The 27,883-nt window shown below is 25.5% G+C and overlaps 2 protein-coding genes across 2 annotated transcripts; one reads left to right on the top strand and one right to left on the bottom strand.

Annotated features, from left to right (window-relative positions):
* Nucleotides 1-6,215: 6,215 nt before the first annotated feature.
* LOC135925426 (arginyl-tRNA--protein transferase 1-like) lies at nucleotides 6,216-13,530 on the top strand. Its single transcript, XM_065460732.1, has 11 exons — nucleotides 6,216-6,322; nucleotides 6,363-6,426; nucleotides 6,465-6,527; nucleotides 6,583-6,679; nucleotides 6,718-6,829; nucleotides 9,000-9,124; nucleotides 9,226-9,300; nucleotides 9,346-9,513; nucleotides 12,027-12,256; nucleotides 12,535-12,782; nucleotides 13,180-13,530. Exons 1-11 carry the CDS (start codon nucleotides 6,232-6,234, stop codon nucleotides 13,443-13,445), a joined length of 1,539 nt encoding a protein of 512 aa, XP_065316804.1. The 5' UTR covers nucleotides 6,216-6,231; the 3' UTR covers nucleotides 13,446-13,530.
* A 2,307-nt stretch (nucleotides 13,531-15,837) lies between these two features.
* LOC135924075 (DNA ligase 1-like) lies at nucleotides 15,838-27,464 on the bottom strand. Its single transcript, XM_065459123.1, has 8 exons — nucleotides 27,424-27,464; nucleotides 25,754-25,878; nucleotides 25,580-25,645; nucleotides 25,468-25,512; nucleotides 23,406-24,350; nucleotides 18,910-19,135; nucleotides 16,653-16,767; nucleotides 15,838-15,882 (listed from the first exon to the last, which is right to left on the bottom strand). The coding sequence occupies exons 1-8, from the start codon at nucleotides 27,462-27,464 to the stop codon at nucleotides 15,838-15,840; spliced, it is 1,608 nt and encodes a 535-aa protein (XP_065315195.1).
* Between the last annotated feature and the right edge of the window lie 419 nt (nucleotides 27,465-27,883).

The following is a 27,883-nucleotide window of genomic DNA, read 5'->3' as shown; positions in this document are numbered from 1 at the left end:
TTTGATTTTATCATTTTCATTTAATGATTCTTGACTATTTATTGTTTCAAGTAGTGTTGCTAAACGGCTCGTTTTAAGCCGATTTTTAAAAACGGCTAACTCAATATTTTATCCAGAAAAATATTACGTAAGTCTGAAAATTTTAATCATAGAAGGAAGAAAGGTCTAGAAATATATTATGGAAATCTCGAGGCTTAGGCAATATTTTTCTGGCCAAAATATTGAGTTAGCCGTTTTTAAAAATCGGCTCAAAACGAGCGTAAAACAACACAAGTTTCAAGTACATTGTATTTCTAATTTATCAACTTTAATAAATATTTAGTTTTAGGATAGAATTTATAATAATTGACAATAATATTCTAGAATTTCCAATGTTTTGTTATAAAAAATATATTTGTTTAAATTATCAATAAGGGAGATGATAGACCTACGCCAAATGGCGTATTAGCAAGAAATAAAAGCTATATTTTTTCTTATTTATACGCATTTTCCGAATTGATAAAAAGTTACGAAGTTAAATAAACGAAGTTAATTGCCCAATATATTTTGTTCAAGAAAAAGGATGTATAAATAATATCGTGAAATAAATTTAATTACCTCAGAAATTAAAATTAAGATTCACAGTTCCCTTCTCAAAAAGGTATTGTTAATAGTAAATTATATAGAAAGGATAAATCATAAATAAAAAGTTAAAAATTCATATGTTCACAATCACAATAGTTCTTACCAAATAGACAAATTATAAACCTTTTTAATTAGATAATAAAAAAAATCTTCTTTACACCTTTTGAAGGAACTTTAAGTGACCTAGTAGACTTTGTACACTCAGACTCAAAGTTAAAAAATTGTAATTATTTTTACAGTTAATTGTAATTCTTAAAAATCATGATTAATTTACTTTTTTTAAATATTTAAAGCCATAGATGACACATTCATTAAAATCATTCAACATACATTTCATTTTTATAATCCAACTACCAATATTTGGAGAAAATATGCTTCTCACTTAAATTTAGTGTCAGTAAAAAAGAAAGTCCTCCAAAATATAGGAAGGTGTTAAATGTTCCATCACGGATAGAAACAATGGAACCAAATGAGAATTGTTTTTACTGGTAATTTAAAAATCATAAAAAAATTTGCCTGATTATATAGGTTCATATTATATAAAATATGGTTGTATTTTTTTATACTCATATTCATAGGATATGGTTTTGTTTCTTTCTTTACCTTAAATTTTAATGATTATATCCTATATTAATTAGAGCATTATTTTTTTTAAAGCATGATTGGTTTTTAGAAATAGTAACATATTTAAATTTTTTAAAAAAATAATTAGATCTATGGAGATTACAGGAAAACAAGACTCCTATGGTTTAATTAGATCACATATGGTCTTGCTGATGCTGCAAAAAAAATATTATAATGATTAAAGTCAAAATACATGTGGAGACAAAGTTGCCAGATATTCTTAACTTGAAAACGTGAGTTTTTCTTTTATAATAATTAATGGGGGACTTCGCCACCCATACCCCCCAATTTGTGGACCTTCGGCTCGCTTTTACCCGGCCTTCAGCCGGGGTAATTAATGTAGCATACTCATCTAAGTTAATATGTTATATTTAATATAACAAGATTTTAAAGACAATGAAAATTCTTTATTGATTTACTAATAACAATTATGATATATAATTTTCTCATGTTTAAAAATATAGCATAATATTAATTATTATATTTTATGGATGATTTTAAAAGAGGCAATAAAGATTTCCCATCGGCACTGTGGAGATAGGCTGAAAACTCTTTGCATGAATAGTTATATTTTGACCATAAGTTCAGCTTCCAATGATGACGTTCTTTTTGCCAAGTAGTAGTCATTAGACTGAATATTCTCGGAATAGAAATAATAAAATTGCATATTTTCTCTATCAATGGTGAGTTTTTATTAGAAAGAAAATCCATCCATTTTTCTTGGGTATTCATCTGATTGTTTTTTGATAATTTTTCTTCATAATAGGAATAAAATTGTGAATATTCCTCAAAGAGAATTTCTGTATCTATGTTTGGTATTTTATAATTACTAATAATTTTTTGTAATTGTTCAAATTCTGGATATTATTTTAATGTCATAGGGCTATTCCATATATTATCTATAATATCATAACGTTTTTCTACATATTCTATAATATTTTTTCTAAATATCTTTGATTCATTTTTGAAATTTATTGCCTCTTCTACATCATTATTATGTTGTAAAATATTTTTAGAAATGCTCCCATAAAAATTTTGTTGAATTTTTAAATGTAATCAATTCTTTAGTTTTAGGATAAGATCATGTATATATATTGCTAATACATATTCAGATTGCAATTGTAAATTTATGTTATTGACTAAAGTGCCAACGTTAAGGAAAACACTTAAATATGCCTCTGCAAAATCATTTCCAAAAATTATTTTCAAAATTGGTGGGGTTGCTGATAATGATAAAAATATTCTTTAAGGGTTTGAAAATACTTAAGCATCTGCTTAATCGATGGGATTAATGTAAGCCAGCGTGTTGGAACATGGCGAAGTGATTATGACCATTCTAAATTGCACCATTCTACCAATTCTTTTAAAATTGTAACTCTTTTTGTCGAGTTGCTAAATTCATTATAGCATTTAATTACTCTATTCTCAAAATCATATTTAAGAAAAATTATGGCCTTTTTAAACGAATTGTGAAGAATGTGGCATATACAACCCATTGGTATAACATTATTACTATGGCTTTTTCAATTCTGTCCAAATACTTTAATTTTTTCCAAAGTTTACAGATGCGTTATTTGCACAATAAGCCGTTACATTAGCAATATCAAGTTCAGCGATTTTAAATTTTCTAGCAAGCATCTAGATATGTCTTTAGGGGTTTCATTGTCAGATAAAAATTTTTAAGTATTTATATATTTATTCCATTCTTTTTATTGAAGTATCTAAGTAATAAGGGAAATGTTTTTATGTTACCTTTATTCTATGCATCCGTTAGTATTGAAAACGGATGATTATTTTTTAGATCTTTTATAATATTTGCCCTTAATTTATTTCATTTAAAATTTTATGAGTTTTAATATAAGATTTATATAATCCATAAAAGAAATGTATAGTTATTTAAATTCATATTATTATTATTATACTTGATAAACTTTTTAAAATAATTTCTGTTGTGGGTAATTGAACAATGAATATGATTGGCTAGATGGACTATTAACAAATACTACAATTTTTTTAAATATTTTAAAATAATAATTTAAAATTATATATTTGTTTTTAAAAATATATTAAAAAAATATAAAAATATTTTAAAAAAATTTAAAAACGTGAGAAAAAGTGTGAGACTAAGTATGATTATTTTAATTTACTCAAAAGCGTGAGAAAAGCGTGAAGTGTGAGAAAACGTAGGTAAGTAAAAAATTAGGTATGAAATCGTGAGAATCACGGCTAAATCGTGACATCTGGCAACCCTGTGTGAAGTTGATGTACAACAGTATATAATAGAAAAGGTAAATAAGAATGCTGAATGGGCAATGATGCAAAGTGTTGCCACATTTCTCATTACCCCGATTATGATGTATGTCAACTTTGGAGCTTCATATCTGCTATTTAAAATGATGGAAATATAAAAAACATTTATATTAACAATTCTGGATCCCATTTTGTTAATGTTATTGATTTTGAAGATTAATTACAAATGTTGATATTTTTACTAAAAGTATTTTAGTTGATTGTATTTGTCTAGTTTTTATGCATATTTCTTTTTATTTATCCTATTTTAAGCATATTATAAATAAATATATTGAATAAAGATATCTTTTTAAATCATACCATTTTTATATACATTTCATTACAACACCATATAATCACACCAATTATGTTTACTTAGATTAATTTGTATTGCTTATACAATTCACATTCTAAAAATTGGAAATTTTTTTAAAATCTGAACTAATCTTTTTTTTAAAATCATCAACTAAAAAATGACTATATTAAAAATTTAGTATATTGAATATCAATTTTTTAAATAAAAAAAATTGCCACCAAATAAATTTTAATAAAATGTTAAAATTTGTAATAAATATTTTAATGGCAAAAATTTTGACAAAATACATAATTTGACCTTTGAAATAATTCTAGAAACCCTGAAGAACCATAAGAAAATCTCAAGAAGTCTGTTAGAAATTAATACAAATATTTTCCAAATGGTTCATAAGTTTTTAAAATTATATTAATTGAGATAAATTAATTAAGAAGATTATGGGAGTTCATTAAGTGTAATTTATTTTTATCAACTTTATTAAAAAAAATATCAAAAGATATAATTTATAAATTTCAACATAAGAAATTCAATAAAAAAATTTATATAAAAAATGAGAAATTGTTTGTAAATTTGAAGCTTGCTAGGGATTGTTGTGTGTCAATTTTATGTATTAAGTCATCACAAGGTAAGAACTTTAATGTTTCCAAGTAATATTTAAAATAAGACGTACAATATCATTTAAAATGTATTTTTTTAAATTTACTATTTTCTCAGTTATTCTAAATTTCCTAATTCATTGCCATTTTATTTTTATTTTATACATTAAAAATTAACAACTATAATTACTTGGAGTGACCAAAATTTAAAAAAATTATATATAACGTTACTGAAAAGATGGCAATAGATATCATACCTTAGAATATATAATTTACTATTTACAATAAATAAAGTCAATTTACTTTTTTGTGAATCCAATACTGTAAATCCTAAATTTGTATTTGAAGCTTGCTAAGGATTGTTGTGTGTCAATTTTATAGAATAAGTGTAAGTCCAAGATAAGAACTTTAATGTCCAAGTAACCTTTAAAATAAGACATACAATATAATTAAAAATGTATTTCTTTATATATATTCTTTTCTCAATCATTAAATTTCCTTATTCATTGCCATCTTATTTTTATTTTATATATCAAAAATTATCCTTAAAAATTAATAACTACAATTACTTGGAGTGGCCAAAATTTAAAAAAATGATATAAACATATTGCTGAAAAGCTGGTAATAGATATCATCATACCTTAAAATATATAATTTACTATTAACAATAAGGTCTGTACTTTTTTGTGAATCCAATACTCTAAATACTAATTTTAAATTCTAAGGTAATTGAATTTCGTTTACGATATTATTTATACATCCATTTTCTTGACCCCTTCGTAACTTATTATCGATTCGGAAAATGCGTATAAATAAGAAAAAATATAGCATTTATTTTTTGCTAGTACGCTATTTGGCGTAAGTCTATCATCTCTCATTCAATGGCGGCATACATTTTTAAAAAAATTGTTAACCTATTTTATTTAAAATCAGAATATTTAATAATATAAACAATACTTGAAAAGATGATAAAATGCCGAATTGGTGAAGTAAGAATGATATGTAAAAAAAACTGTGCTAGGGTCGAATTATTAAAAAATATAAATACTTTGCAGAAAACAGATATGAACACACAGTATTCAAAACTTTCAAGATTACACATATTCTGATGGATTTAAATATAGATGATTTTCTAAAAACATGTTTGCTTTTACATCCTTGTCATAAGATCTTCTCTTTATATGTAGGAAATTGAAATATCAAAACATTTAACATAATCATTTATTATATATGGCATAATTACTCTTTTATAGAAAATTCAATTCTTATATTTGTTGATTTATTTATTCATTTATTTATTATAATTTTGAAGATGATAAGTCATAAGATGGCATCACGATGACAAGTTGAAGCGAGGAAAATTTTAATATTAATCATTTTACATTTTAAATTTACTATTTATTAACTTAATCCTATCATTTGGCAACAATAAGTCTTCTTAGGAATTTAAAATAAATTATATGCTTCTATTGGTTTCTACAAATTTGCTTGGGTTTAAATTAGGATTTATTTTCAAAAAATTTAATTGCTTTAACTTAGTTATAGTGGTCTAAAGAATCAGTAATACTACTTTTTTAGAGTTGAAGCTGTAGCTCATTATTAAAGGAGGGTTAATAACATTAAATGTCTCATTATTCATATTTTTCTATGTAACATCTTGCATTATGGCGCGACACCAGTGCCCCCCTTTAGAGACATGAAATCTTAATATTTTATGTCTGACAATGATGTGCCATTGGTGACACCTGACCGATGATTCAAGGTTGCTCAACTAGTTTTAATCACATGGAACCTTATTCGATAGTCGAAAATTTAGGCTGGCATGAAAATTATAAATGTGGATATTGTAAATCTAAAGATTCAAATATATCTTATGGTAAATAAACACATTAAAATTATTAAGTAAACTTCATAAGGTATATGGGCTCATATTTTAAATGTGTCAGACTATCAAAATTTGTTAGATAGGGGATGGAGACGGTATAAAAAAATGCTTAAAATAAAATATTTATATATAGAAGTGGTAAATTTTGTTACAAACCAGATATACTTAAAATGTGTTGCCCTCATCACACAATTAGGTATACTCATACGAAATAATTTTTGATTAACATTTTTTAAATAATACATTACTAGATGTGAAGCAAATAATTTTATTATCAGCAAATCTCAGAAAAAAGTTTTAAAAAAGATGGAAAGTTATTTAAATGGCACACATGATGATAGAAAACTTGTAATAATTAATTACAACTTTAATTACATTTCACATAGAAATTTAATGAAACCAGTGTGAATATGGAAAATAATAAAATTAAGTCTCATGATAAATTAAATAATCTGATTTCATATAAAAAAGATTTAGGAAAAAATAAATTTAACCCAGGTATATATATATATACTCATAATTTTTAAAATATAAATATATATTTACTCTTTACAGCATTGCCTTGATCTCAATAGGTAATGGCATAGCCAGCATTTATTCAAGGGGGGTGGGGTGTAAGGAATTCTATTTTTTTGGGGTGCTACACATATAAATGACATTTGAACAGATGATTCATAAGACATTTATAATTTTATTACATAAATGACAGGACAATATAATTTTTTAAAAATTATGTGAAATATTAATAGCTATCAAATAGATCAAATTTAAATTATTAAAATGGTTAGGAATTCTCCTTTTCTTGCAATGAAATTGGTAATTTAGACAGGAATATATAAGTTCTCAATCAATACCTGCATTAATATTTAGTGCCCTATTTATTAATTTATAAGGTTATATTTAGAGATAAAAGAAGATGTCATGGTGTTGTTCATCAAATTTGTTGCCAAAAATGAAGAAAGATATAAAAGTTTTAAGATATAAACAAAACCCCCATTTTTGAGAGTAATTGTGAGAAGCCCCTGTTAAAATGTTCCAATTTAATATTTAATTTCACTATTTTTTAAAAAAGAGAAGATTTAAAAATATGTACTAGGATTTGCAGAGCTTATATAAATATAATAAATTTCTAAAATAACTTTAAGTATTCACATTTATGTCATCTCGATTTACAATTTACCTGTCTTGTATTTTTAGTAGATTTGTTGCCCTTGTTTATTTATATAATTATATAATATTTTTTTTATTTTATAGTGTTGTTAAATGGCTTGTTTTGAGCTGCTTTTGAAAAACAACTATATTTAAGCCAGAAAAAAATTGCTTAAATCTCCAGATTTCGCTAATACATGTCTAGACTTTTGTATTATCTATGAGCAAAATCTTCAGGCTTACATAATATTTCTATGGATAAAATACTGAGTTAGTCATTTTAAAAAATCGGCTCAAACAACACTAATTTTATACTTAATTTCTTAAATGTTTTTTTAAAAAAAATGAAATATTATAAAAGAAAAAGCTAGCAAAATGAGATATCATTTTTTTTTTGTTTTTGCAACAAGAAAAGGATTTAAATTTAATGGGTGGCAATCAACCATAAATGTTGCTCATATTTTGAATAAGATGATCAACTTTATGGGGGATAATGTTATTAGTCATTCGTGATATTAAATATTGCCTTGGTCATAAAAAATGGAAAATTTCAGTGTTTCTTGCTTGCTCGTTTACAGTTATAAATTTTTTTTATGAGATATAAAAAATTAATTTAAATTCGGTTTTGTGTAAATATCAGATCAGTTTCATTTGAATATAGAATCGTATAGGATTGATGGGAAATTTGTCGATCAGAACAGTAAATTTAAGGCCAACTTAATATGTCTAATCTAAAATATCAAGGGTATTAAATAAATTAGAATGGGATATAACACCTTTAAATGGGGGTAAGCCATTAACCCACCTCACATTATTTATTTGGAATTAAAACATTAAAGGAAAATTAAATTTTTTTATCTGCTGAATATTTTCTAATGAGAATTAAATGATTTATATATTTCTATTAATTTTGTTAGGCAGAATCTTTTAGGGTTTTCTATATCTAAGCTTAGTTTAATCCTGTGCCATTTGGCTTTTTCCAGTAACTGACCTTTTTTAGGGGTAGCGAAGAATTTGTATAACATAAGGACACGAAAAAGTCAGGTACCAATGTTTTATGTATTGAAAGAGCTTTCTAGCTAGGGGCACCCTTTTTTGGTTTGTATTTTAAAGAAGGAAAGAAAGAGTATATTTTAGATTTCTTATAATCTGATAACACCCTGTTGTGTAAAGTATTCTTAAAGATGTAACTATTTTTAAAATCTATAATTAAATATGACATTCTATCTAGACATCCTTAATTCTGAAAAGAAACGGAATAACGAGCTAGGACAGCCAGGAATTTTAGAAACAATTTTTTTTTAAACCTGAGAATGTATTTTGATATCATAAGTGAAAACATTTTGGCATCTATTTTGTGAAATTATTGCCAGCTGTTAAACGGGACACTCAAAATATACCATGGTGTATTTATAAAGTTATATTATAAACCAAATTTTATATCACGGATAATATATTCTTTCAACTAATATAATCAAAAGTTCTTACATCTTTTAAAATTATAATAAAAAACTTTCAGGAATAGGGCAAGATCCTAATAAACCCCTATGCAAGAAAAAAAAATTATTAAAAAAGGAAAAGTTTTTACTAAAAATGCAAGAGAAATTGACAAGTAAAGATAATAAAAATGATTTCAGTCTTGAGGTTTTATTATATATAAAAAAATGAATTTTTTTATAAATATTTTATCAATATCAATCAATACATGAATAAATAATTTTTATAAACTTTATGACATTTTAAAGCCTGATACTCTAAGCAAGACTCTTGAAGATTACTTATGCCTACCAATAATTGAGAATTCCAAACATGCTTTAAAGGTATATTTATAATAGATTTATTACATTTTAAATATAATTATTCAGATAAAATTAGTTTCAGTTAACACGAGTAACTTAAGTTTTAAAGATAGTTTAAATGAATCATATAACCTTTACCGAAAATATCAATCGGAAATCCATAAAAGTCAATTATCTGAAATCAAATTTGAATCGTACAAAGAATTTTTGGTTGAAACGCCTTTGTTTGTTGAAGTTTATTTTATAAATATTTATCACAAATATAATTAAACACAATTGTCAGGAAAGGATAGACTATTTTGGAATAGACTCAATATTAAAAAATTGTAATTATTTTATAATAATATTTTAAGTATCCTTGTTCAGAGAATCAAGGAGATCTAGGTAGCTGAAATTGTGGATTCATCTAGAAACATTTACGCAGAATAAGTTCCATGTGAGAATTTATATTTTCCAAGAAATAAAGGTAGTCCATCCACGATTGTTGAGGGAATATCAATTTAAGAATATCCAAAGTTGATAGTATGCCCCCTTCTTTTATATTTATCTAATGTGTTGAGAGATACGCCCAATCTATATACATAATGTAATAAATACCCAGATTTTCTGAGGGTATGGAGCATCGAAGACATCTGTATGGTAGTACTATCATATGATTCAATAATTCCAGAGCAAAATTAAGACCTTACAGATCTAATTCGAGTCTCAGGTTTTTGGATGGAAAACACAATATATTTATGCCTGGAACCATGTTAAGAAAGTTAGAAATGTACAAACAGTCTATTGAAGGCCAAAATTTGAAAAAAATAGCGCTGCATCCTGCTCCTTCTGCCCCTGTTAGAAGGGAAAAATAATTGATACATCAACAGAGAGCTACTACAAGTTTCATGCCTTGGCTAAGAAGAAGAGGCTTCAATTTCTGAATTTTGTGGGCATACTAACTACGATTATATTACTTTCAGAATCAATGACTTCGTGCAAATTATTTCCAAGGTCTAAAATATAAGTGGCGGTTGTCTCGAGGACCCACCTATGGAAAAGGAGCTTGAGGATCAATTCTCACTCCACTTTATTTTAGACTTTGCTGTTTCCCTAAGGAGTTTTTTTACGCGCAATATTTTTTTGTAACATTTGCTTAGTTTTTTAAATATAATGTATTATTTCGTAATTGGCTTAATTGCGAGACTTATGGTGACTCATGCTATCTTTTGTGTAAAAGATTATTGTATTGATATTATTGTATTGATATTATTGTATTGATATTATTGTATTGATATTATTGTATTGATATTATTGTATTGATATTATTGTATTGATATTATTGTATTGATATTATTGTATTGATATTATTGTATTGATATTATTGTATTGATATTATTGTATTGATATTATTGTATTGATATTATTGTATTGATATTATTGTATTGATATTATTGTATTGATATTATTGTATTGATATTATTGTATTGATATTATTGTATTGATATTATTGTATTGATATTATTGTATTGATATTATTGTATTGATATTATTGTATTGATATTATTGTATTGATATTATTGTATTGATATTATTGTATTGATATTATTGTATTGATATTATTGTATTGATATTATTGTATTGATATTATTGTATTGATATTATTGTATTGATATTATTGTATTGATATTATTGTATTGATATTATTGTATTGATATTATTGTATTGATATTATTGTATTGATATTATTGTATTGATATTATTGTATTGATATTATTGTATTGATATTATTGTATTGATATTATTGTATTGATATTATTGTATTGATATTATTGTATTGATATTATTGTATTGATATTATTGTATTGATATTATTGTATTGATATTATTGTATTGATATTATTGTATTGATATTATTGTATTGATATTATTGTATTGATATTAATTGTATTGATATTATTGTATTGATATTATTGTATTGATATTATTGTATTGATATTATTGTATTGATATTATTGTATTGATATTATTGTATTGATATTATTGTATTATTATAAAACTTATATTATTTGTAATTATAATGACAAAATTATAAAAAGGTAAAATTTTTGTAATTTTACGCAATAATTATAATTTTTTTGCTTTCTTAAATAAAAAAAACTCAAAAGTGTCTTGTATTAATTTTTGGGCTACTTAAGAAAGAAAGGATCAAAGGTGAGATTTCCTAAACTTAATATCTTCCAGAGGTCACAACTTGCAAAGTGCCAAAAGACTTACTATAAAGCAACGGTTAGCTCTAGACATGCACTGGGCCAAATACCTAAGCTTCCATGATTTTCTGGACAGTGACATTTGAAACATTAATTATAAAAATATATATTATTAATAAATTTAAAAAATAGAAGCTTATAATATTTTTTAAACCGGAAAAAGCTGATGTAAATATTTATGCCGAATGAACCCAATTCCGAAATAACGGGAACAGAACTAAACCATTTTAACGGGAATGGAACTGAACCTTTACGCATAACGGTTCGACATCTTGGTTTGACAGAGATTATAAAAATAAGATAAATGATTTTAAAAAAATTTAATATTCCCTTAAAAATTAAATAAACAATATTAAAATTCTCTAAGCATTATAATCAAAATTTAAATTAAATTATTAACTATACGCAAATATATATTTTTTAAATTCTAAAGCATTATTTTTCTTTCATTTAATCACTAATAAAAAAAAATTGGTATGCACAATATACATATCTCAGAATTCTGCTCAAACCAAAGATAACCCAATAAATGCGCTTAAAGAAGATTTTCAAAATCAATTCATTCCTCTCATAACTACGTTCGGAACTTTTCATTGCCAGTATTGGATGGATGAAAAGTTGGTCGCTGTTGGGGTGATAGATATCCTGCCGAATTGTTTGTCTTCCAAATATTTCTATTATGACCCTAATTTTTCACATCTATCGTTGGGCGTTTATTCGGCTTTATGGTTTATAGATTTTAATTTTGTAAATAATTGAGTCTTTTTTAGCACTCATAATATAAATGATGAAAAACATTAGAAGCCACTAGTGAATGAATGCTTTTATAATTAAACATCCAGTCTTTAAATAATTTCCTAAATGATTTTTTACTAAATTTATATATATTGTTCTTTATTTTACGACTCTTTTTTTTCTTAATGATGGAATTCTTGTTAACACCATTTTATTTAACCTAACATTGTGAATGTAATTTTTTAAAAAAATTTTGCTTTAAATTTACAAGCGAAGTGGCTATGTGTCGCAAGTATAGCATCATTAATCCCTCTTTCAAATACTATTACATGGGTTACTATATTCATTCATGCTCTAAAATGAGATACAAGTCGAAATACGAACCTTGCTTTTTGTTGTGTAATAAAAATTTAGATTGGCACCCATTCCAGCAATGCCTACCTATGCTCGAAAGCTCTAATTCTCACTGCATAAACTTCTGTGAGGATAACGAAAATCGTAAAAATGAATCCAAAATGGGTTAGTTATTTATATCTAAGGAAAGTTTTATATGTTATTCCAGAAATTTACACTACCCACCCTGCTTTAGAAAATTATCTGTTTAGAAAATTTTTCCCACATTTTCACCCACTAGTTAGTTTAGTTATATCTATTCTGTAAGTTACATTGAAATTAAATATTGTTTGGGGTTTACCAATTAATTATGTCTGATTTATCGAGAAATATTTATGATTATATTTTTAACATTATTTGATATTTCAAATTAAAAGTATAACACATAAAACTTTTTTTGAAAAATGTTGTACGAATAGGAAGAAAGAAATAATTGTATTGAAAAAGAAATATATATACTTTTTTTACATTTTATTATTTATTAAATTCGTGATGTATATTTTAATATATTTAAAAAAATTAGACTTAGATTCCTTGCTCCTCTATTGCCAGTTTAAAATTTATACTTACTCGGAATACATAGCCCGCTACATAAAAAAAGGAATTAAAAAACGTTCTTCATTAGCATTTTCATCCCACACCCTTCCGACTTTTAAATCATCATCGAATCATGAAAACTCTAATGAGGAGGACCCAGTCCAAGATGAAATCGTTCAAATAAGAAAAACTCTGATGTTGTTCGTAGAAATGGTCGGTATCCCAACTATAGTACTTTTTAGAGAAAGTTGATATTGGACTCTTCGTTTCTTTCTCTTTTCGCTTTCTTCTAGAAGTGTAAATTTTCATGTCCTTAGCAGGATAAAAAAGAATTGTATTTTATTAATAGTTATTTAATTATTTTTTAAATATATTATTAATTTTTCTTATTTATCATTAAACTATTTATTTATTTATTGAAAAATTTGGAAATGACTATTTGAAAAAATTTTTTAATAATTTTTAAAAAAACTTAAATAAAAAATATGTAAATCGCGGGAAAAAAATCTCAGGAAAATATTTTCCAAGGGAAAAAAAATCTCATACAAAAACAAAATCCCACAAGACAAAATTAATTATAAAAAATTAGGATATAATTAAAAATGTAATTATATTTATATTTTGTGGTTATAAATTTGTTGGACATCAATCCATGAATAGAAATCTTGTTGAATCTGTAAATTTTAAGCGATATTTTTTCTTAGATAGATTTTCATTTGGATCCCTCTTAATGATAATTAAATTTTCATTTTTAAAAAAATGGATCGCTTCTTTTCCGAAATTCTCTAGCATGGTAGTAATACTGTATAATAGTCAGAGTTGTTAAAGTATCTAGATAAAAGTATCGAGATCCTGTATCTAGATATGAAAATGTGGTATCTGTATCTTGATATATTTGTGATTAAAATATCTCTATCTGTATCTAGATTTTATTTTAGAGATATCTGTATCTGTTTTTAGATACTTTTTAAGATATATTTTGATATACTTTTATTTAACTCTTTTTTATATTATAAATAAAAATGCTTGAATGCAAAATTATTTTATTTCATATGAGTATATAAATTGAATATATATATATTAAAAAAAAATATTAAGATTAAGACTACTATAATTAAAAATTATATATATATAAAATATTGAAATATATAAAAAAAATTGATACATAAATATTCATTAAATATTATGTAAGAGTTTATCAATAAACCAGACAAATTTTGATATTACAATAAAACCCAAAATCTGTAATTTTAATTTTCAATGGAATTAGTTATTTTATTTTATTATAATAATTTTAAAAATTTATTTTAGATTAATATTAATAGTGATGAAGAGGGAGAAGTAATAATCAATGAAGCATCAATAAGTTCAGACATTGTTTTTCCATGGCCAATTTATAGAGCATATTTTAAAATAATATCTCAAAATAAAAAATAAATCTCTGATAGTAGAAAGTTTGCCATATCTCCAAAAAATATGAAAATTTCAGTTAGCATTACCTCAACTTGCAACATAGTAAAACATTTAAGGGTGTAGATACTGAATAAATGTTTTAATTGTAATTTTAAATTTTAAGAGAAAAAATCAAACACTGTTAATGAAAAAACAATTAATACAAAGACTAGTTGATGAATTATCAAGGTCTTCAATTGATTGCAAACAAATAACCTGCGAAAAAAACAATTAATTTAATATCCTATTTTTTCAATACCCCACAGCAGCAGATATTATTGTTAAGGATTTAAATTTTGATACTCAACAAATTTTAAATAATTTTTTTGAAAATGAATGCCCAGATTTTAATATTTTTATATCCTGATATAAAATTGTTATTCATAAAATATAACACCACAATCCCTTCAAGTGCCCTGGTAGAAAGGCATTCTAGTGTAGCGAAAAATGTCTATGGATTAACGAGGATAACTTAATGACCAAAATTTTGAAAATATTTTACTACTGAAATTTAATAATTATTTATAATCATTTAATCATATATTTTCATATATTATATTATTATATTAAAATCTAAAAATCATTATTTTAATTTTGATTAAATGTGATATCTAGTCAATAAAATTTTTAACTCATTTCATACATTTTCACAATAGAATCCTAATTTAGGTTTGTGCAAAGCTTATATAAGAATATTAAGGAATTGTATCTGTATCTAGATACATTTTAAAAATTGTATCTGTGTCAAGATAACATTTTGGACGATGTATCTATATCTGGATCTAGATAGCTTTTTTAGACTACAATGTATCTGTATCTAGATCCATTTAAAAAGTATCTTTTAACAACTCTGAAAATAGTATATATTCTAGAGCTGCACAGCGTATTTACTTCGCTTTGATGTCTTGGTAATGACCATTTATAGAGCATTGGATTTGGTAAATGCACCTATCTACAAGTTTACGTAAGGGATCCCTTCTGTTATACAATTAGAATATGGCAAATCGATTTACATTATTCTCATTGCTTAGTGGATTGGAGGGGGGGGGGGTAATAAATATAGGGAGAGAATTAAAAAAAATTGGATTACATTTTTATGATAGATTATTTATATTTGAAATCTCCATGTTATTACGATTGAATAGTGTTAAGTTATCTACGTAGGCTAATTTTAGATGAGTCGTCAGCTTTTCTAGCTAGCTATATGATCACCGGGATTTTTACTCAATGCTTTCATCTATATAAAAAGCATATATATAATTTTTATAATACAACTATTTTTTTACCCTGAATAGTGAACAAACTTAAATAACTAGCGATTATTTTAAATATGATAAACCCACTCGCCAAGTTTAATCAGAAAGGAATTTATCACATATATTTTACAAAATGGTGTCAAAGCATTCATAAAGAATGTTTTTGGATCAATATCTTGATTTTTTAAAATTAATACTACTAAAGCAGATAAGAAATTTATAAGACTGGATTCATTAGGATTCGATACGATTTAACAACTGTTCGATTTTTAAAATATGTTTATGAAATCAATTTTTCTTTATTAATTTTAATTTTATATATCATAATAGAATTACTGATTTTAAAAAATAAATAATCTCACTAAAAGATTTTAAAATCTCAACTGTTAAATCCTATAGGATCAAATCCGGCTATGAATTCAACTTGAGTATTTAAATTTTTCTCCATTGATTATTTAAACGTTTCAGGCCCCATAAATCATATAATTGCCATGTTTTGTTTATGCAATCTAAGAAATAATATAGAATATTGGCTTTTACTATGAACTATTCATCAAGATAAGCTGTCTTCCACAATTAAATACAATAGGTTGCCTAAATATAGAATTGAATTCTAAATTTAATAATGTTTTTGATAAAATTTTATTTTTTTCAAGAAAATCGTATTATTTATTTTTTCAATGTTTTAATTATAATGAATCACACATTAAAATATAATGCTTGTGTAATTTATATATTAATTTTATTTTACTTCGTATCCACAACCAAAAGGAAGGAAATAATTAAAACCTATAAGGATCCAAGTAATTTTTATGGTTGTCTTAATTTTTATGTAGACTATAAGGTCATTAGAATTTTTTTCTTTTCTAAATCCGCATAAGAAAGGAAATAATTAAAACCTATAAGGATCTAAGTAATTTTTATGGTTGTCTTAAATTTTTATAAAGTAGACTATAAGGTCATTATAATTTTTTTCTTTTCTAAATCCGCATTTTAAGATAATTGATTATGTTTTGGTTTACATAAAATAATTTTCGAAAAGAAACTAAAAATATACGCACTGATGTGTAAACTTGAGCTTGAGTTGCATAAGTATATATATGTGTTTCTGATGGGACCATTTCTACCACATTATCCCGTACCCAGGGTAAAATGTCTAAGTCAAGGTAAAGTGTTTTAAAATGAAATTGAAGTCAATTTTATTGTTTTATTAAACAAAATATTAAAAATTTATCATATATTAATTTTAATAAAAAATTAATCAACACAATAAGTGAATGTAATGAAATTAACAAATTTTGAGTGTACCCATTTTAGGAACAATTTCAATTATTCTTCCATTGCGACTATTTTATTTCATATAACAAACTATTAATTAATGTTTCTTGCTCATTTTTTTTATATATAGTAGAACTTAATATTTTTAAAATTATTTTTTAAATATCAGACGTATTAAAACTGCTTTACATCAATATATTTATTATATAAATTGTTACCAGACTTTCTATACTATAAACGTCCAATGACTTATTTTATAGCTAAGACTTTAATTAACAAGTGTACAAAATTTCAAATCATTAGGATAATTGCATTTTGCTAAAAAAAAATATACTAGAATGTAATTTTCATAATTTATGTGTAAAAACGGTTTTTCGGTAAAATTTAACAGCTCAAAAACTTTTGCTAAAAAATAGACTTAGTTATAAATTGTATATAAAAATACAACTACACTTAATTTAAGATTTCTATGTTCAAGGATTAAAAAGTTATTAAAGTTAACATTGTTAACCACCGTCTCGATTAAAATTTTTTTAAAGTTAACTTGGATATATAGTATTTAAGTTTTAGAATATCACAAGGCCTTAGGGACAGATCCACTCAGAGGTCCATCCTATTCTGGTCTGACTTCCTCTCTTATAAAGATATCCGGTAATCTACTTTCCATCCATAATTTTGTGTAGTACTTATTCCTAGGACAGGACGGATGCGCATCTAATTTTTAGAAAATATTATAATAGACGAATTATGCCTAAAATTATTAAAAATAGGACAGACATGGGTCAGCTTTTTTTGGATCTAACAGACCTCTAAAAGCAAGGTGAACGCCGGGGTTTAAATTACGCTTTGATCGTAATTGGGAGACAAATATGTATTTCCATCTCTATTATATTCTTAATATGATATACAATACATATACTATACAATCCATTTACTAATCTTTAAAAAATGAATTTGGAACAACAGAGGTTTGTCAACTTCCTGCTGAACTTGGCGGCGTCAAAATAAAAATTAGGCAGGATTATAAACCAATCGGCAGATGTTTGGTATGTAAATGCAAAGAACTCGCCTCAACCTACACCTATGTTTGCACTGGGTAAGACATTTTGAAATAATTATTTTATTTATTTATTGTCATAACTAGTTTAATTTAATGAAGTCTGATACATCACTATGTAGTTGAGAGAGGAAAGTTTTTCCCAGACTAAACGGCTTCAATCCGATCCGTATTAATTAATACCCCCCCCCCCCCCTTCCATCAATCTCAAAGACAAGTCATGAGACGTATTAAAAACTGAAGGAGCTGGCTTTCGCTAGTCTTTCTCACGGATCTTTTAGTTTATCACTAGGTCGTTTAAAATATAATTTTTTAAAGATATTTACCAGTCTGTCTTGTAAGCCATCATTATTAATATATTCAACTCAATTAATGTTTTTACTTTAAATCAATTTCGCAAAATTGAAAAATAAGTTTGAAATAAATATATAATATCGTTCAACAGCTGTTATTTAAACATTTTGTTAGACTATATAGCAGCATTTAATATTTAAATAATAATGATGCTAATTTATGTTTATAAAAAAAATATGAATACACCAATCGACTTTTAAGTCTAGGACAAATAAAGTATTATTATTATTATAAAGGCATCGTAAAGGATTACTTTTTATATTTTGTACGTCGATAAAAAAAATTAAAAATAAGATAAATATATAATTTAAGCACATACTCCTTTCTTTCTTTCTTTCTTTCTTTCTTTCTTTCTTTCTTTCTTTCTTTCTTTCTTTCTTTCTTTCTTTCTTTCTTTCTTTCTTTCTTTCTTTCTTTCTTTCTTTCTTTCTTTCTTTCTTTCTTTCTTTCTTTCTTTCTTTCTTTCTTTCTTTCTTTCTTTCTTTCTTTCTTTCTTTCTTTCTTTCTTTCTTTCTTTCTTTCTTTCTTTCTTTCTTTCTTTCTTTCTGTAAGTATTTGAAATAACCAATCCACTAATCCAAGTCAATCTAGTTATTTCAATATTATTTTGACAAAAAAATCAAAATAATGCCAAAATATATTTTGTTATACGCGCTAGGTAAACTAATAATAATATGAGCTTTCTATAAATAATCAAAAAAATTTTTTATTTTCTTTGAAAGAAAATTCTCGAACAAAGACATTATAACAATTATCGGGAATACGTCCAAACTAAGAATAATAATAACAACCAGGAAATTTTTTATTGGGGCTAATAAAATACTAAAAAAACATTATTCTATATCCTCCTCTAAAAGGTTAGAGTCACGCTGCCATTATAGTAAACGCGTTATCTTCAAACTTTGCGTTATTTAACGAAACGTTATTACAGCTGACAACTAAAAAAACTAATTTAAGATAAAGCTAAAATAGAGATAATTTTTTTATATAATATTTAAGAAAAATCATATATTTTTTATCGAATTCGCTATTATTTTTATAATCGTATCGAATATTTTTTATCAACGCATCGCAACATATGTTTTTCAAATTTTATCATAGCGTTATCATCATAACGTTACATATTTATAAATTTATACCCATCTATTGGCTTAATTTTGTAATAGCCTAACGCGTTTGCTATAAATGAGGCCTTAGAATTGAAGGTAACGGGATGCGGGTAAAAGTTAAATACATTAAAAATGGGTGTTATTGCATCTTAATAAAGATATCATTACTATACCCTATAAAATGTTACAAAGCTTAAAACATAATTTCTTGCTATTGAGATTTCCCGGGGTAGAGCCCAATAAAATTTCCTCATTTTAAATATAAATGGTAAGAAAAATATAAGAATATGGGAGACAATTGAATGTTAAATGATCAAACATATGATTTCCAGCTGGTTTATTCATATAATCAAGTTTTATTTAGATTGACTCATCTTTCTAAAATTTTTATATAAATTTGTAATCCCTGATTTATAAACGGCAAGTCTTTGATTATTATTTAATAAATGTCACGATTAATTATTTTTTTTATAAATGACCTAATATAGCATATTTATAAATGCATCTTCCATTTTTTAAGTAAGACTATTTATGGGAATTCGATCCATATAATCCCTTATCAAATTTTTTCTAATATATTTATAAAAATTTTCTATAAAATATAGCTGTGGAATATTCAAAAAACCGGATGATCCGAAATGTAATGGTTACATGAACATGTCATATACTTACCCAGACTGTTGTCCAAAATTAAAATGTAAAGCATAATCTCTATCGCGCTCTCTCACACTTGCGTTTCACGTTTGTTTATATCAAATCAATGAAAATAATTATTTCTGTACTAATATTTAATAAAATATTATAATTAGGTTTATTTATATTTAAAATTTTTGCTACACTTTTTTTAAATATTACAAAAATCAATTAAAAAATTAATAAGACATTTATATATTATACTGAGCAATAGACGAGTGGCGTATCAAGGATTTTATTTTAGAACCCTTCTAAAAATAAGGGCTGAATTCCCAGATCCTCCTAGTGCAAGCAGGCCCCGCTTTTGGCCAATAATAGTCGTTATGGGGGATCGATTTTTTTTTGCGCTTTTACAATATTCAGCCTTTTCTAATTGACTCCACTAAAATAAAAGCTGATAAATTTAATACCACATATATACTCGCTTGTGGTGGAAGTAAGCTTAAGTTTGGCTTCCAATTATTGTCGAAACTAAATATGTAATTTTACAATTTTATATACCATTTAACCTTTTGAAGATTTTTTTTAGTTATGATAATATTCTGAACAGATATATATAAATAAATAAGTGACTAGGTATGAAAATATAATGTGAACTTGCTTTATATAGAAGAGGAACTTATGTACCAATGTGATAAGTGTGAGTGAGTTTAAAAAAAGTTTATAATGCAACTTTTCTTTTTCAACATTTGCATTTTTCTACTTCAGTGCCCATCTCATCCAAAAACGGGTCCTTTAAATACGCTATTGTACTTGAGAGTAGCATAATGGCGTCATTTAAACCTAGACTCTTTTAATCTTATTATTTACTCTAGGAAAGTTGAGTTTGAAGAATCATCATAGTTTATGATCATTAAATTTTCCCATCGGTATATATATTAGCGGCAATATATTTTTCCGGCAATGTGTTATTTTTTCAACTATAAAATCATTTTTCGAACGCGTCATTTAAAATTTAAAAATCCGATTTTACCGGAAATGTATTCCAGCATGTTTATCATACTTACCCTATGAATTTCAAACAAATTTGCCATGAATTTTTGAACTCAATATTAATAGTTTTTATATAAAATCTAAAAGACATTAGCTTAACGGTAAAATTGTCTAAAATTCATAAGGTAGGTATTCTAAAAGTGCTGAAATACATTTGTGGTAATTTCAGTTAAATTTAAAAAAACGCGCTAAAAAATAATCTAAAGTTGAAAAAATAACACATTGCCGTTATCATATACACAAATAAAGGATTCACTATAACATAATATCATTAAATGTTTAAAGGTTTTACAATCGTCATTTTGGTATTTCTAAAAATTAAATATAGATCGCGATAATTGACATTGGTATAACGATAAATAATATATTTTATAAATAAAATTTAAGCAAATAAGTAAAGACTGAATTAGGAAAAGAACCATGATTCTGTATTAAAAAATATTCTTAATATTATAGATAGCAAATTTTTTTAATTAGGCTAGATATATTAAAAATCTATAGAGGCTATGTATGAGAGAGTGCTCAAAAATATATAATTTTATTTATCTTCCTTCCACCATCATTAAAAGTCTCTTTTATAGAGCTCCTTCAAAATTTGTTTCAATGTTACTTCTTTCGCACATTATTTATATTACTGAAATTGTATCTTTATTTATCACATCTATTTTATAGATTATCCTATGAACAACATATGGAAACTTATTAAACAATGTTGATATTTTATTAAAATAAAAATGCAACTTATTTTTTTTTCAAAGTATAAGCTTGGCAAAGTCCCTATTTTGATTAGATTAAGCCAGTACTTGGGTCAGTCAGATCTATAAGTATCTGTTTGATTTTATTAGGGTGTAGGTTATTTCTAATATACTTTTCCCACCAAAAGTAGAAAAAATTGACCTAAATTTTTTTTGTCCTAAGCTAGGGTACGAATTTTAACTTGCTTATACAGCCTGTACACTCCGAATGACACAAAAATTAGGATTTTATTTATATAATGATAATTCACCTATGTGTTTGAATATTTTATGAAAACATAAAAATTAAACAATACCAATCCAATGGGATTATTATTAATTTTATTAGAACATTAGCTTGATCAAAGGGGAATGGAGTGGGGAATTCCTCATAACAAATTTTTTCTTAAAAATTTTAAACTAATAAAACATCACAGACCCCCCCCCCCCCCTCTTGCTCCATTCTCCAAAAACTGTGTGAAATATGTCGTCATACACAATATTTGTTTTTTTTAAAAAAAAATGGAAATGACTTAAATTGAAGCATAAGTTTTTTAAAATATATAATCTGGTCAGGTTAACTGCCTTCAAATAGATGGCTTAAAACTAATAAAATTTATGGTTAAAAAATTGGCTTAAAAGTTCTGCCATCCTTACGAAAATCCTAAGCATCTGCATTAGGCCCATATTAATCCATTTTACCTTGAGATCTAAATAACGTATTATATTATCTTAATATCGCTGGTAAATTATATAAGATAGCTTCCAACCTCATTTCAAATGATATATATCCATTTTTTCTTGTGGAGATAGATTTTACATTTATAGTTTACATTATATAAAATTAGCCCTATATTAAATTCTCAAAATTCTGGGTAAAATTTTTATACTCTTTCCTTTGTACATAGAAAATTAGTTAGAATCCGCTAGTTTATCTAAAATTTTAAACAAAAATGAAACAAGCAAAAGTATTTAAAGTGTTAAAAACCTTTTTAATAGTATAATAATTGAAATGGCGTCACAAAGTATAGACAACTAAAGCTAATTAAGTATTTTGCAAAAAAGCCTCGGTGGGACGAAATCAGCAACATTAAAAAAAATGTACATTTTTATTAATAATTTAGATCTTGATTTAGAAACATAAATATTCTAAAACATTTGTAAATGCAGCAAACATTTTCACTAAAAAGTATTAAATCAATAGCACAATTAATTACAAGTTGCGAACATTACTTAGTTATAATATTAATAAACGTTTTTATACATTAAATAAAACGACATGCAACTAACGATCCAGGAATTTATTACTATTTCGATTTTTGTTGTTCCAGAGGCGAAGATACATGTAATATTATTTCCGCATGATTTATGTTTTCTCTTCTTTTTCTCTTTCTTCTTTTTATCCTTCTTTTTCTCATTCTTATTGTCAATTTTTCGCCCCTTCTTTTTTTCCACCTTCTTTGTCTCATTCATTTCTACTATCTTTTTTTCATTCTTTTCCTCCTTCTTTTTTTGCTTCTTTTCCTCCTTTTTCTTCTCTTCCTCATTCCTTTCCTCACTCTTTTCCTCCTTATTTTCTTCATTCTTATTTTTCTTTTTTTCCTCCTTCTTTTGCTCCTTTTCTTCCTTCTTTTGCTCCTTCTTTTCTTCCACCCTATTTTTCTCTTTCTTTTCCTCCTCCTTCTCCTCCTTCTTGTTTTTCTCATTCTTTTTCTCCTTCTTTTCCTCCTTCTTTTCTTCCTTTTTTTCTTCCTTTTTTTCTTCCTTTTTTTCTTCCTTTTTTTCTTCTTTTTTTTCTTCCTTTTTTTCTTCCTTTTTTTCTTCCTTTTTTTCTTCCTTCTTTTCTTTCTTTTTTTCCTCCTTTTTTTCCACTTTCTTTTGCTCCTTCTTTTCTTTCACCCTATTTTTCTCTTTCTTTCCCTCCTTCTTTTCCTCCTCCTTCTTGTTTTTCTCATTCTTTTCCTCCTTGTCCTCTTTCTTTTCTTCCTTCTTTTGTTCTACCTTCTTTTGCTCCTTCTTTTTCTCATACTCTTGTTCCTTCTTTGGCTCCTTCTTTTCCTCCTTCTTTTTTTCTACCCTATCTTTCTCTTTTTTTTCCTCCTTCTTGTTTTTCTCATTCCTTTCCTTCTTCCTTTGCTCACCCTTTTCCTCCTTCTTCTCCATTTTTTCTTTCTTCGTCATCTCTTTCTTCTTTTTCTCCTTCTCTTCGTTCCCCTTCTTCGGTTTACCTTCTGCAAATATGGCAAATGTTAACAAATAAAAATAATTATCATAGTAAAGAGACTAGTCTAATTGAACCGTGGGGCAGTCAAATCATTCGATCCCGTATTTTAATTTAAAACACTAGGACATCTAATATATTTGTTGTAATATAGAAATAAGGTAGGTACCTATTACATAAAAATATTTTTAAATCCTTAATTATTAAAAATTTAAAAATAATTTTAATATCAAATTTGGTTAATTAGTTTATTTTAAATTTAAAAAATATTTATATAAAAATCTAACCTTTATGGCAAAGTTGGAACTTGGATCTAGATACAGATACATCGTATAAAATAATATCTAGATATAGATATTTTAATCAAAAATCTATCTAGATACAGATACCATATTTTTATATCTAGATACAGGATCTAGATACTTGAATCTAGATTTAACAACTCTGATCTTTTATAGTTTGAGAAAGAAGTTTTACAAAATTTTGGCACCTAGATAGTATATTTTAATCATGATTGATAGTGGGTTGCTAATAAATCATGGTACTTTAAACCATTAATGATTATAAGATATAATTTAAAATTTATATTTTATCTTTCGTTAATTTGTCTATTACTTATGAAAAATTCAAAGAACCAAGTATTTTATATGTCCTAAATCTTTATAAAATTATTAAAATTATGTTTTAATTGTTATATAGAATTTTTATTTATAATCTTAACAATAAAATATTAAAATTATTCTAAAAAGAGAATGGATTTTTATGGTTTAAGATGCCCCAAAAAATGATTTACTAACTCCGCGGTTGGGGTTTATTGGGCAAAATAAAATCTCGTAAAAAATAAGATTTGAAAAGATAATATATTAATAAATTGTGATATTACCAACTAGTATATAGTTGTAGGTAGTTATAAAAGATGCAGAAGCCGGCATTATACAAATTATTAATTATATGTATTTAGGGTCGATCCAAACTAAAAATCTAACTCAAAAACTGGACGGTTCTTAAAACCTCGGCGTAATCGGTTCTGCAGAAGACAGATAGAATCAGAGTGTTGACACGCGCAAATAATTTTTTTTTATCATTTTAGACATTCAAATGCCATAAGCCCAGTTCACTTGACTTACCTAACGACAAGATGCGGCCTGTTTCTAAGCTTTTAGTAGCATAGCCTTACCATTGTTATAGGACAATAAAATAGTGAATTTGGAAAAAATGTATCAACATTAAAGTGTTTACTTTTTTCCCCGATAGATTGACCCATAGTTTTACAATTGTTCTCCGATTTATCTTTGCATATCTTTCCTAAACATAAAGTATAAATCATATTTATTAAATGTTAGGCAGAGAAAATAACCAATTTTAAATCAATTATTTATTTTTTTTGTAATTTTATCGTTATATAATACATACCGCATTTCTCTAGTAAAATCCCTTTATATGGATCTCTCGAAATACAGACCATTCCTTCTTTGCATCCATCGCAGGAACGCTTAGACGTGGCAAAATAAGGTTTGCTGATAGGCGGAAAGTTTCCTCTATTAAATAAAATGATTTATAACTATTTTAGCACTACAGATTTATTTTATATACAACATTATGTTTTGGCATATTTTTAAAAGTAACCTCTAATATAATTATATTCATGAATAATAAATTTAAAAAAAAAATTTCAATGAATGAAGGAGTTTTGTAGACATTTATGCGAGTTTTTATAAATACGAAGAACACTTAAAATTAAATTGTAAGAATATTCAAATAACATCCCATTATCATTATAATTGATAAATAACTGTGTTTATAAAAGAATTAAAATGTTTAATTAATAGCGTTTGATTGAATCCTGATTTTGCCAAAATCTTATTCATAAGACAATGATTAACAATTCTGGTATTCAATACAAGCTAGAATACGATTCTGCTAAAATGAGTAAAAAAAAGGCGTACTATAAATGATTTGAGTTTTATCGCTAAAAAGATTGAAATATAGTTCTGAATTCTCTAAACCCCTACGATATACACTTCTATTTTCTCTAAATAAAAAAATGTAATTGATGTAATGTTGCAGCTAATATACTTAGCCGGTTAACAAACTAGCTATCTAACATACAATCTAGAAGGGTAGTTTACAAACTAGCAAGCTAATATACAAATTCGCAAGTTGGTATGTAAACAGCTAAAACTATCAATTATTTTATATCAAGGGTATTGCAAATTTTATAAGTATATATTCATTGGATCAAGTAAAATGTGATAATAGGGGGGGGGGCAGAGGTAGGTTTAATTAGATATTGGAAATTAAGTAAATATCAGGCTAAACAAAAACCTTAAGTTCAAAAATTGCAAAAAAGGGAAAATTACATAAAAATTTTATATCAAGTTAAAAAACCATTAAATGCTAAAAAAAAAATATTAACTAGGCAACCACGGAGAAAAATCAAATTGAAATATCCCAAAATGGAAGAATAAAATACAAAATTAACGGAATATAAGAAAAATGTAGTTTAAAAAATATTAAAATGATTATAAATGGGTTGAAAATACAAGTGGGCAAAATGAGAAAAACAAGGTTTAATTAATAAAATACTCAAAAATTGGAAAAATATACAAAAACATAGTAAAAGGAGAAATGTTATTAAATAACTCAAAACCTGAAAAAAATGTTGATAAAGCAAAATTTCTAGTTTGTTTGTATATAAATTAGCTGGGTTGTATATTAACTAGCTAGTTTGTATAGTATCTGGCTAGTTGGTATAAGCTGATTAGTGTGTACAAACACCTGGCTAATTTGTAAACTAACAATGTTTGCATATTAGCTGTAATTACAGCGCAAAAAAAATTACGGGGGATAATAATTGCAAGTAAAAGAATGCCCATTTTTGCAAACCGTTACCGAACATCCGATTTCACGTGTAACACCCCATACTACCTTAAATTGGAGATATAAATAAATAATATTAGGATCATGTTTAAAAAAAAGCAAATATTTTTGTTAGGATTTATAATTAGACTAGACTTGATAAGCTATTAATAAACACATTTTTATGATTAAATGAAATTATAAAAAAAACCATGTTACCTTACCTGTGTATAATGACCGACTCCGTGTAAATCGGGGGCACCATATTTAAATTTTTGGACTTCACTATGCCAAGCCTTGATAACATCTGTCCATTTAAACTCACCAGAGGATAAAAATAAATTCTGTCCTCCAACAGTGTAACCTATAAGCATTTTGTTATTAAAATTAATTTATACATGTTGAATTAGTTAGCCAATATGGAACTTATGCCAAAATATCCAGAATTTTGACAAATTTTAAAAACGATACGTGTTTTTTAATTTTGAAAGATTTGATTTTATCGGATTCGTATTTAATCATTGTGAGATATTTTGGCTCATTTTTGTACATTTATTTAAATTTAATTCTAAAAAATTGTTATATATATATATATATATATATAAATTAAAAGCATTTAAAATGTTGACATAGAAATTGTCCTGATAATCATGGAGTAGATACTCTTTTTGTCCTGGGATGTAA

This window comes from Gordionus sp. m RMFG-2023, chromosome 2 (assembly GCF_954871325.1).
Source record: "Gordionus sp. m RMFG-2023 chromosome 2, tfGorSpeb1-WG-v2, whole genome shotgun sequence".
In the NCBI taxonomy this organism is placed as follows: Eukaryota; Metazoa; Nematomorpha; class Gordioida; order Chordodea; family Parachordodidae; genus Gordionus; species Gordionus sp. m RMFG-2023.
Note: the sequence above shows the minus strand (reverse complement) of the source record. Positions and strands in the feature narration are given on the sequence as shown.

Excerpts from the sequence above, each read along its gene's own strand:
- LOC135925426 (XM_065460732.1), top strand. The coding sequence starts at position 6,232 with ATGGAACCTTATTCGATAGTCGAAAATTTAGGCTGGCATGAAAATTAT. Across the intron at positions 9,301-9,345 it reads ATTCCAAACATGCTTTAAAG|ATAAAATTAGTTTCAGTTAA; the intron begins GTATATTTATAA and ends ATAATTATTCAG. Across the intron at positions 9,514-12,026 it reads AAACGCCTTTGTTTGTTGAA|AATTCTGCTCAAACCAAAGA; the intron begins GTTTATTTTATA and ends TACATATCTCAG.
- LOC135924075 (XM_065459123.1), bottom strand. The coding sequence starts at position 27,464 with ATGGTGCCCCCGATTTACACGGAGTCGGTCATTATACACAG. Across the intron at positions 25,513-25,579 it reads TCAATCTATCGGGGAAAAAA|GCTATGCTACTAAAAGCTTA; the intron begins GTAAACACTTTA and ends AACAATGGTAAG. Across the intron at positions 15,883-16,652 it reads CTTTTGGTTGTGGATACGAA|ATGAAAGCATTGAGTAAAAA; the intron begins GTAAAATAAAAT and ends CTTTTTATATAG.